The sequence below is a fragment of the Lucilia sericata genome, unplaced genomic scaffold, assembly GCF_015586225.1.
Source record: "Lucilia sericata isolate MDLA Ls3-8-SP2 unplaced genomic scaffold, ASM1558622v1 Contig000260F_arrow, whole genome shotgun sequence".
Taxonomy (NCBI): domain Eukaryota; kingdom Metazoa; phylum Arthropoda; class Insecta; order Diptera; family Calliphoridae; genus Lucilia; species Lucilia sericata.
The window spans coordinates 355522-368383 of NW_023994285.1; the positions used below are offsets into that span (position 1 = coordinate 355522).

At 30.4% G+C, this 12862-nt stretch overlaps 2 protein-coding genes across 6 annotated transcripts in view; one reads left to right on the forward strand and one right to left on the reverse strand.

The window, feature by feature from the left end:
* Positions 1-7618, forward strand: part of LOC119602889 (disintegrin and metalloproteinase domain-containing protein 9) — a 333169-nt gene extending 325551 nt beyond the window's left edge. Inside the window, exons 24-25 of one of the 5 annotated variants that reach the window (XR_005231379.1) lie at positions 6235-6327; positions 6915-7618. Coding sequence is in view for 3 of the 5 variants with exons in the window: in XM_037954679.1 (XP_037810607.1) it covers positions 6235-6262 (28 nt within the window). In the remaining 2 variants the exon portion in view is untranslated. Of the gene's footprint in view, positions 1-6234; positions 6791-6914 lie in introns of those variants that run through there. The other 4 variants (XR_005231380.1, XM_037954681.1, XM_037954679.1 and 1 more) reach the window with 4 other exon arrangements.
* Positions 7619-10065: 2447 nt separating this feature from the next.
* LOC119602888 lies at positions 10066-11993 on the reverse strand. The gene is made up of 3 exons (XM_037954672.1): positions 10242-11993; positions 10166-10172; positions 10066-10100 (listed from the first exon to the last, which is right to left on the reverse strand). Exons 1-3 carry the CDS (start codon positions 11991-11993, stop codon positions 10066-10068), a joined length of 1794 nt encoding a protein of 597 aa, XP_037810600.1.
* Between the last annotated feature and the right edge of the window lie 869 nt (positions 11994-12862).

Consider the following 12862-nt stretch of genomic DNA (forward strand, 5'->3'; position numbering starts at 1 on the left):
GTTCATGCATTGAAGTTACATACATACATACATATGTACTGTATTTTGTTTATGTAGTTGTATTAAATAACTAAAAATGTACGTGTATATGTGGTAAAATTAAACAAAAATAAAAGCAAAACAAAGAAAAGCATGAAGAATACAAATACAAATAAACTTCGTAAAAAATAAAATAAAACAACAAATCCAAATTCTAAAATTACTTTAAGCTCTACTTTGTAAAGAAATAAAAGTATACTAATAATAAAGAAGAGAACATAGAGATAAGTTAAATGTAAATAACAATTTTATAGCAAAAAAAAAAAACAAAAACATTCTTACATACTTACACACATACATACACATACGTATACACACATTCATTAAACAAAAAGAAATCCCTTAAGGATTAAAACTTAACGAAACTCTGGTCTTCAGAACTTTAACTCGCCATACTTTTACACACATCAAACATAAAAACCAAATCTCGCTCTCTCTCTTACTCTCTTTCATACGTATTCATTCGCCTACCACCAACCATACATCTCAACACTTATCTCTTGGTATAAAAAACAACAACAAATATTTATAAAAAGAAAAGAAAAACAAAACATAAAATTAAAAATAAAAAAGAACTGCATACTGTTGTGACTTTATTATGATTAAACAAAATAAAACAAAAACCAAATATATTATTAATAAAAACCAAACAAACAAAAAAATAATAAATAAATGTGTTTGCAAAAAAAACAAGTTCTTAAACTAAAAAAAAAGTATGAAAAGAAAAATTAAAAAAAAAACAAAAAAACACACACTTTAGCATTAGTCAAATAAAACAATTACATTAATTTTAGTTAAATTAATTTATAAATTAATTATTAAACAAACAAAACAAAAGACAAAAACAAACGTATTATAAGCGTAACAAAATAAAAAAACATCTAATTGGTTATAAAAATTAAAAAAAACAATTGATACTAATTGAAAAAATGAAAAATTATGGAAATTTTTTGAAAAAAAAACAAAAACAAATGAAAAAATACACATGAAAAAAGAAAAAAATTTTAAAAAAATTCCAGTGTTTTATTTGATAAATCGATAAATCTGTACACGAAATTTGTAGGATTTGCTGTTATAGAAAATTGGTGATGGTATAAATTGGTAATGCAGCATTGGGAAAGTTTGTCTTTAAATTTCTGGTGTCATTAAATCATAATAAGAGGTCTAAGTTTAATGATTCCTATTGTGAAAATAACTCCTATCGTACATGAATTTTTTTTTTGTATACCATTAACTCAGGGTCCTTAGATGTTTAGATTTTTTTCAAATAACAATAAGTTCAAAAATTATATTTCAGCAATTATTTAATTGCTTAAATTAAATTTATTATTTTTTTCTATTTTCAAAAGTTATTTAAATTATTTTTCCACGTTCTACTGTATGTTACAGAAACAAGTGACTTCATTGTCTTCTTTATACATCATGGCGAATACTTCATATTTGCTTATTACAATGTTGCTCATTCGACACGTTGGACCGTTCAGTACTAGTACTAATAGCACTAACTTGTACCAAAATAGTACTTGTTTAGGTTTTAAGGTATTACACTAACTTTCCGCGACAATATAGACTAAACTATGTATATACTACACTATCGACCCGACTATTGAGCAGACTATGGACTAAACTGTAAAATAGACAGTAGACTGGACTACAGACTAGACTATAGACTAGACTATAGACTAGACTATAGACTAGACTATAGACTAGACTATAGACTAGACTATAGACTAGACTATAGACTGGACTATAGACTAGACTATAGACTAGACTATAGACTAGACTATAGACTAGACTATAGACTAGACTATAGACTAGACTATAGACTAGACTATAGACTAGACTATAGACTAGACTATAGACTAGACTATAGACTAGACTATAGACTAGACTATAGACTAGACTATAGACTAGACTAGACTAGACTATAGACTAGACTATAGACTAGACTATAGACTAGACTATAGACTAGACTATAGACTAGACTATAGACTAGACTATAGACTAGACTATAGACTAGACTATAGACTAGACTATAGACTAGACTATAGACTAGACTATAGACTAGACTATAGACTAGACTATAGACTAGACTATAGACTAGGACTATAGACTAGACTATAGACTAGACTATAGACTAGACTATAGACTAGACTATAGACTAGACTATAGACTAGACTATAGACTAGACTATAGACTAGACTATAGACTAGACTATAGACTAGACTATAGACTAGACTATAGACTAGACTATAGACTAGACTATAGACTAGACTATAGACTAGACTATAGACTAGACTATAGACTAGACTATAGACTAGGACTATAGACTAGACTATAGACTAGACTATAGACTAGACTATAGACTAGACTATAGACTAGACTATAGACTAGACTATAGACTAGACTATAGACTAGACTATAGACTAGACTATAGACTAGACTATAGACTAGACTATAGACTAGACTATAGACTAGACTATAGACTAGACTATAGACTAGACTATAGACTAGACTATAGACTAGACTATAGACTAGACTATAGACTAGACTATAGACTAGACGATAGACTAGACTATAGACTAGACTATAGACTAGACTATAGACTAGACTATAGACTAGACTATAGACTAGACTATAGACTAGACTATAGACTAGACTATAGACTAGACTATAGACTAGACTATAGACTAGACTATAGACTAGACTATAGACTAGACTATAGACTAGACTATAGACTAGACTATAGACTAGACTATAGACTAGACTATAGACTAGACTATAGACTAGACTATAGACTAGACTATAGACTAGACTATAGACTAGACTATAGACTAGACTATAGACTAGACTATAGACTAGACTATAGACTAGACTATAGACTAGACTATAGACTAGACTATAGACTAGACTATAGACTAGACTATAGACTAGACTATAGACTAGACTATAGACTAGACTATAGACTAGACTATAGACTAGACTATAGACTAGACTATAGACTAGACTATAGACTAGACTATAGACTAGACTATAGACTAGACTATAGACTAGACTATAGACTAGACTATAGACTAGACTATAGACTAGACTATAGACTAGACTATAGACTAGACTATAGACTAGACTATAGACTAGACTATAGACTAGACTATAGACTAGACTATAGACTAGACTATAGACTAGACTATAGACTAGACTATAGACTAGACTATAGACTAGACTATAGACTAGACTATAGACTAGACTATAGACTAGACTATAGACTAGACTATAGACTAGACGATAGACTAGACTATAGACTAGACTATAGACTAGACGATAGACTAGACTATAGACTAGACGATAGACTAGACTATAGACTAGACTATAGACTAGACTATAGACTAGACTATAGACTAGACTTTAGACTAGACTATAGACTAGACTATAGACTAAACTATTGACTAGACTATAGACTAGACTATAGACAAGACTATAGACTAGACTATAGACTAGACTATAGACTAGACTATAGACTAGACTATAGACTAGACTATAGACTAGACTATAGACTAGACTATAGACTAGACTATAGACTAGACTATAGACTAGACTATAACTAGACTATAGACTAGACTATAGACTAGACTAGACTATAGACTAGACTATAGACTAGACTATAGACTAGACTATAGACTAGACTAACTTAGACTAGACTTAGACTAGACTATAGACTAACTATAGACTAGAACTATAGACTAGACTATAGACTAGAACTATGAGACTAGACTATAGACTAGACTATAGACTAGACTATAGACTAGACTATAGACTAGACTATAGACTAGACTATAGACTAGACTATAGACTAGACTATAGACTAGACATAGACTAGACTATAGACTAGACTATAGACTAGACTATAGACTAGACTATAGACTAGACTATAGACTAGACTAAGACTAGACTATAGACTAGACTATAGACTAGACTATAGACTAGACTATAGACTAGACTATAGACTAGACTATAGACTAGACTATAGATTAGACTATAACTAGACTATAGACTAGACTATAGACTAGACTATAGACTAGACTATAGACTAGACTAGACTATAGACTAGACTATAGACTAGACTATAGACTAGACTATAGACTAGACTATAGACTAGACTATAGACTAGACTATAGACTAAACTATAGACTAGACTATAGACTAAACTATAGACTAGACTATAGACTAGACTATAGACTAGACTATAGACTAGACTATAGACTAGACTATAGACTAGACTATAGACTAGACTATAGACTAGACTATAGACTAAACTATAGACTAGACTATAGACTAGACTATAGACTAGACTACGATTTCAAAAAGTAACAAAATACTGAATTTTCAATGCCTGATGTATGATGTTTAATCCAATTATTCTATCATTTATGGAAAAAATATATGTTATTTTTAAAAGCCACTTTTTCAGAAACAATTAATTGTTTGTAAAACTCTGAAATAAATAAAATTCGTGGAGCTGGGGAATGAAATTTTGCAACAATATGCATTGGTCCACGATAAAATTGTAATTCACACAGTTAATGTTATAATAACATAATATGACCTTTTCTTAAATGTTTATTATTTAAAATTACCGAAATCAAATATCCTTCGGAGGTCATCCAAAAAGCCTCGGCTATTGCATACAATAAATTCTCTAAACCACAGTCATCTTTTCTATAGTCTGTAATCTATAATCTCGCCTGTAGTCAGTTTTATAGTGTATATTTTTAATAATTTCATTAGTCTATTTTATAATCATGACTATTGTCTAATCCACTCTACTCTATTCTATTGCATCGTAAGTAAGTCCCTACCGTAGTCAATTCTTGAATCTCGACTTTATTCTATTATATACTCACGACTAAAGTCGAGAATAATCTAGAATAACTATATGAAATTGCATAGTTTCGAATACACAGTTTCGAATATATTCTAAAGTTTTGTCTGTATCCTAATCTGTGGTAAATCCTCGACTATACTCTATTCATTGGCTTTGAATTAAGTCCGTACTGTAGGCTGTTCTAGAATTTCGACTATATTCAATCATTTGCTATCGACTACAGCCGAGAATAGTTTCAACTATATTCTGCAGTCTAGACTGTATTCTATTCTGCTGTACCGGCTGCAACCTATTCTATGGTTTCTATTGCAGCCTGTTCTATTATATTTCATCGACTAAAGCCTTGACTAGAAAGTATTCTATAATATGGAATTAAATCTAAAATATAGTATATTACATCGTACCAACTATAGTCTCGACTAAAGTCTATTCTGTAGTCTCGACTAATCTACAACCTAGACTATAGCCTTGGCTACAATCTTGACTATATTATATGACATAGCATTCACCAGAATATCCTCGATTATAGACTATAGTCTCTACAATATTTCTAATTTTTTATAGCCTAGATTGTAGTTTATTCTATGGTCTCGACAAAAGTCTCAAATATAGCATTTTCTGTTGCACCGTTTATAATCTCCACTGCCACATTTCGATTGATGAGAAAAAATTACCGGAAATGAGAATATTTGTAGATCCTTCAGACAAATTATTTGTTCGGTTTGAGTTATCTAGAGAAATTTCCAAGTTGCAGTTCATATATTAGTTACTAGCACAACTTTAACTTTTGAATGGTTCGTTGCCATCAATTGAAGTTATTGTTTGTAGGAACAGGTTTTTGATAACTCTTGCAACATAAACTGTTTATTAAGCGTAGAGAAGTCACACCAAAATTATAAACCATTTATTCAATAATTTACATAAATTATTCTGAATTTATTACAAATACTGTAAATAGCTGCTTTAAAGTAATAATCATCACTTATAACGACATCACCCATTGACATCGAAATAAAAATGGCTGTAAACCTCATGGCTTCAAAAGCAACATGTGACATTAATTGCAAAAATTAAACTCACCAAAAAAAAACCCTTTAAAAACGAAAAATGAAAATAAATTAATAATAAACATCACTTATTTTTCTCACATTTCTAATTGCCATCAAAAAAAATGTATGTTTCACTGCACACATGAATTGGTAAGCATTAATTAACTTAATTAAAATTGAAAGCATTTTTAATCACAGCAAAATAATTAATATTGAATACTATTTAACATTGCTAAACTAATATTAAAATTTATTTAATTACAGGCTACGACATAATGATACAAAATTGTAAATTAGTTAAGAAAAGAAATCATATAAATGAAAGTTTTAATAGTGACTATACCAGCAACTACGAAGGTGATTGATTTCATTGCTAATGAACGTAAATTTCTTTACTAAATAATTACAAAAAATTTTACAGAAATTGTCACATATTTACACATTTACAAAACTAGTATTTGTAGAGAAAATAACACTATTTTTTACACACACACATACATAAACAATATTTAACACCTACAACTGCACTTTCTTGAAAAATCATTTAAAATTGTGTAGACAAGAAGCATAATTTTAAGAGCATTTTTAAACTATTTAGAATTTAGTTGTGTTTTATTTATGATTTATTTTTTTATATTGCCAAATATTTTAAAAATACATATATAATTTTTTTGAAATTTCAGTACCGCTAACGTCAGACACAGATGAATATATTAATAAAAAAAATAAGAATTTTCAGTTTAATTATTTGTTTATTAATTTAATTAATTGTTATAAATTATTTGATATTGAAAGCTTGTTATCTGCAAACATTTTTACAAAAACCCTTTTTTAAATTAATAAATATTTTCAATTTTTATTTAAACTTCAATATAAATGAAATCATTTAGTTAATATTCTTTTAAATGTGTTCTTTTTCTTCTTCTTTTTTTTATCCATTTCAGATATTATCGCTAAATGTATTTGTACAAAGAAAACATTTAAGATTGATTGATTAATTGTTAAATTGATTAATTATTTAATTGTATTCATATGTATGTATTTTATTATATATTTTTCATTTTTATTTATTGTACGTATTTGTATTTATATATAGTTTTTATTATAAACTTTTCAATTAAAATTTTTTTTGTATAAAAATATTTTTAAAATATCTTTATAATTTCTAACATTTATTGTATAATTAATTATAAAAATTTATTGTAAATATTGATCACTGAAAATTTTGCCGTATACTCAAACTTTTTTAAAAACCCTTGGGTGCTAAAATTCTAAATCGTTTTTATTAGTAATGTTTTTATTATCATTATTACTGTAATTATATTTATAATTAATATTTAAATGTATAATTTTTTTGTATAAATAAACTAACTAATTAAATTAAGTTTGTTAGAATTTTAAAACAAAACAAACAAATATTGATTAGATGAATTAAACTACAAAAATAAAAAAAAACAAATGAATTAACTGAAAACCAGAACAGTAAAGAACTCAACACTTATGACAAAACATCAACAAAAATCTAGTTAGTGTATGACTTTTTTTAAATAAACAAAAAATAACATTAAATCAATTTGTTTAGAAATAATAGACAAACAAATGCAAATCATGTTAGTTTTTAAGTAAAAGAAAATTAATAAATAAATTGATATAAAAGAAATAAAAAAAAAGTTGTTTCATTAATATGTAAATAAAGTTAAAACTACGTAATATACCCAGTAAAAACTTTCATTGTCATGTAAGGGATTAAAATGCTAAAATTTACTTATACAATACTTTAATACGGTGATGTCATTGGAGCCAAGTAATTACCACAAACGATTAAAAGTAATTGGAAAAAGTTTTCATTGTAAATCGCATGACAAAAACGTACACAGATTCCATATCTTCACTGGCAAGATGGCTAATGAACTCGAAAATATTTATATAACAAATTATTAGTAAGGCCTTATTAGATTACTTCTATGTAATCCTGACGATATGCAGTAGTCACTAAAAAGTCTGAGGATAAGTAATTATAATTGGAAGCCATTACCAAGTTTTTGCTGGGTATAAATAACTACTATTTAGTTATGCGAAATCCTACACAATATGATAGCAAATATTGTATTGTTGTTTTATTTCAAGTTTTACATGAAGGGACTAACTGAGTTAGTCCCTTCAAAATGTGTCACATACTAATGTTTTCTAGTGGGCCATGTGCAGTACGTGAACACCTGCCGGGTTGGCTTATTTCACGGTGATACTTTTACAACCAAAGGGTGAGCTGATTAGACAACTCACCACTGCCCCTTTGTGGTTCTTAAACGCCGATGTCAATTTTTGTACATAGTTCTGCCGGTCCATGTACAAGCACTTTACTCAAGTACTCGAGCTATCTAATCTCCGACTATTGCTATCTCGTTGGTTAACTTTCGAGATGCAAAAACATCACTTCCGTTTACAACCACTCAGATGAAATGACCTCTATTGAGTCGGCAAACAGCACCTAAGGACGTAATCGGTAGACTGAATCGAATCCTTCAAATAAGCCGAAGACTTGTTCTTACTCACAGAGAACACACTGTGGTAAATTTGGTATGGATATACCCGGATATGGAAAGAAAATTGAATGGTATCACTTCTTCACTTCTCATTCATATGACACACTCATAGGGAAAAACATCCGACACACTCAATCTAGGTATACGGGTGAGTAAGGTCCTCATACCTCAACATTCATCATATACTCTTAAAACCAACTCATTTCCAACGATTACTGCCACAGTCACTTCACTGTGGGATATCTGTTGTCTCGGCAACAGCGAATTATAGACTTAAGTCTTTTAACCGACATTCTCTTACCGCGAATTTGGGTTTAAACCACAGCCACCTCTTGCATCCCCGAAGAGACCTCTGCAATAACCGGGACAAGACAAAGTCCGAAACTCTGCCTTGCGGGCTACATGTTACCGTGGTAACAGATTATGTGGTTCTCTGGTTTGACCCCATATCAAATCATTCCAAGGAAAGGGCGAGGTTATATTTGATCATCGCCTATTTATCATCCCGGCAGACTAGAGATACTGGTAGCACCTGTTTTTTCCCGGAATTGCAATAACATCAAGATGAGGGTCTTTTCATCAAGGTAACATGCGGGAGGAGCCGATCCAAACTTAAATTTTGAAAAAAAATGCTTTAAGTAAAAAACTCTAAAAATGAAAAGCACCGATGCTCTATATTTATATAGGGCTATATGTTACCTATATATGTAAATATATCCTAAGTCTTGTTACTACCATACGGTAAAAACCGTCACGGTGGAAATTGTATAAAAAACCTGTTTATGGAATTTCGGTAATTGCATACGGAGAATGAGAAAACTGCAAATTTCGTTTATTAGTCCTGCCTCCGAAAAGGAAATTTGTCTTTGGAGAGTTTTATTTTATTCAATTGAATCTAAAATTAACTGATAATACGTTTTAATCCAATCGGATAATGAAAATTCGTGGAAGAATTCGATCACAGAATTGGTTAAAATTTAACACTTTTTTTCCTTTAAACTAAAATCTTGACATACGAGATAAACGGGTTTTATACAAAAAGCAGAAAATTACTTTCCATGGAAAACCTAAAATCAGTTGAAGTTTTACATTATTGATTTCTGAAATATATAGCTATGTATGTACGTTCGTCTGTTCTAGGATGAATTATAGCTTTTACCAAATAGAGCATTGGAACTTATGGTTATACTAAATATACCAGTATTTCAAAAAGATATGTTAAACGTCTAACGAAATTGCCATAAATTATCCAATACTATCCAGTGCATAGATAATTTTAAGATATTTTTATATTTTTAGCTTTTGAATTAAACGCAGTTTCCCTGCTATGTAACTTCTTTAATGCGCTTATTTATTTTGAGATAATATTAATTTTACTAAGAGATAAACAAAAAAATATAGATTTACTAAACCTTTTAGCAAATGTACAAACCAAAATACAATTCACAGTTTTAAAAGCTTTTCATTCACAATTATAATAGAATCCTAGACAAACTTGATGTGCTGGTATAGTACTACTTTCTTATATCTCACAAAACCAAACAAAAAATGTTTATCCTGTGTACACAAGCAAATCAAAATTGTTTCCTAAAAATATGAAAACAAATAGTTATTTATAATGCATATATTTTTGCTATAATAAAAGAACTTACTTGATAACTTTTAATAATATATAATAAATATTTTAAAACGTTTAAATATCCTTTTTAAATTTTCCAATAAAAATACTACTACACCGACCACATAACCGCCAGCCAAAACAAACCAACCAAATTGAAAGTGTTCCAAGGTTAAAGGTCTAGCTATTTTCAGCGTTGGCATGCGCATAGTTAAAATTCTCGAGCAATAACCATCTTGTATGGCTTCCAAAAACCATTTATCAATCAAACCAGCTGCATTAGATCTCAAAATAAAACGATTTAAAGGTCTTTCGTATTGTGAATGAGCGGGCATTAGAAATCCAAAAGGCATAGTGGTTAAACATTCCTTGACGATTTGACTTACGGGTCGCCTTAAATGTATTTGCTGGTTTAAAGAGAATTGTATGCGATCTGCTAGATCTGCATAAGAGTGATGTGTATTTAAAGCCAATATATCATCCATTAATTCCGAGGCATTGCGGGCATGTAAAAGTTCAGATAAAGCTTTTGGTAAATCACGATTAGCTAAAATGGTAGGGATTTCATAGTCCACTACATCCACTATTATACGGCGTTGTATCAGTTGCGCTAATGTATCAATAGTAGGCTTGAATGTAAGACCCGAAAAGAAACTAGTTAAAGAGGCCATATATAAATTGGAGAATATAAAACCCATGACCACTATTAAACTAAACCATAAGGCATTAAACCATTTGAAATGTACATAACAGCAAGATGTAAAGGAGGGTAAATACATCATTAATCTCCAAACATTTAAAAATATTTCGGTCACATCTAAAGCTGCTGATGATCTATGAGCCGAACGTTTGTGTTTTACAAACCAACCAAATAATTTGGCCCAGCTTAGGATGAACCAAGTGGCTAAAAAACTAAACCATACTTTACTCTCAAAAGGCATTATAAAAAACTTATATTTTGATTGTTCCTTTGGAAAGGGTACCACCACACATCTTTGCAGCATACGCAAAGGATAACTTAAATGCACTCCTTTATAGGGTATATAAGGATTAATGGCCAAATCAGCTTCATCATTTTCAACTCTTTGTATTAAATCGAATATATTGTAACTTTTATTCATATTAAAATACATTAAATCCATTTCGGCATTATATTCCTTGAGAAAGGCTTGAAATAGAGTGGCTACATAGCCTAGAAAGTGTTTCTTATGTTTGCCCACACATTCTCTTTTCTCAAATACTCTAGGTGGATCAAATTGAGCCAGGGTTCTTATTTTATATTTATGTAAATTCCGAAATTTATCTGGATACAACTCCAATTTGTTAAACTCCGTCATATTTGTTATTTTCTGGCCATCGAAAAGATTGTAGTTAAAAATTTCATATTCCAGCTGATAATATTTCTCATTGTCCACTAGAATTAAAGCATTAGTGAAACCTTTTCTCCAGCACCATTCAAAGTGTTCTCTTAAATCCAAACGTGGATTTCTTCTTCTGGGTAGTTTAGTTATGAAAACACCCTTAACATAACCCTGTCTACCCAAAAAGGCTGTATTTAAATGATTCCACCAGGCTTTATGTTCTAATGCTGCCACCGCTATGAAAAATATTTTTCTATTAAACCCCGTCTCATAATTAAAACTAATGTCACCATAATTTCTTGTCATCACTAGTTTCGGTATATTATTGGTCTCTGCTACTCTTATGTATGGCTCAATGTCTTGAGATTGTCCAAATATTGCCAAAGTTAAAATTTCTGTTGAATTTCCGGCTGCATTTATAATATCATTTAATTCCTGCAATTGCCAAGTAGCTTCCATGCTAAGAAGTGTTATGTTAAGTAGTTGCAGCAGAAAGTCCATGTTTACCGTTGAAAGTTTAAAACGAAACTGAATGTGTTTGATTGGGTTTCCATCAAAAAGTATTGAGCAGAATTCTTTAATAATTTGCACACTAGTTTGTCAAAGCAAAATTTATGAAAAACAGATGTCATTGTTAAGTTGTCTACATACACATAAGTATACTTTCTCAAGTAATATTAAACTCATCTATATCCAGAGAAATATCAGACATAAAATTGGTGGTAGACTGTATTATAGGACATAAAATAATATCAAAATTTGTATTTAGCAAATCAGCCATTAGAGGGGGGCGTACCCAACATCAAACCCTATTGATGCTATGAGGAATGCTCAATTCCTTAGAACATTCTCATCATCTAAAGACTCATCCCAGTGTATTCACTAATCTCTTAAAGACGCACAACTACACTCATGAGATGGCTCTGCAGTTTCGGCAACAGCACCTAAAGACGTAATTGGTGGCCCGTTTTAAATTGACAAGATTTGTTTCAGTGGCCATTAGGACATACTGTGATGTGTTGAGCATATGTTCGAGTAAACTTCAACACACTTAACCATAAAGAAAAGGATTAAGGCATTAACAGCTCCACTTAGCTTTGCCAAAACATCTCCCTCCATCCGTCACACCTCAAAAACACTCAGAGTCACTTTCATCCATCCATTTCAAATATCCGATGGTACATCGCACACCAAACACAAACGCAATTTTTTCATTATTAGCTAAAATTCAATATTCTATTAAGCCACAGCCTTACACTGCGATTTGTACAGCTCCTAGAAACTAGGAGCGGTACTGGAAGAGTTGACTAGACGACTCTTACACCCAGGCGTCAATTTTTGTACATGATTCTGACGGTCCATGTACAAGC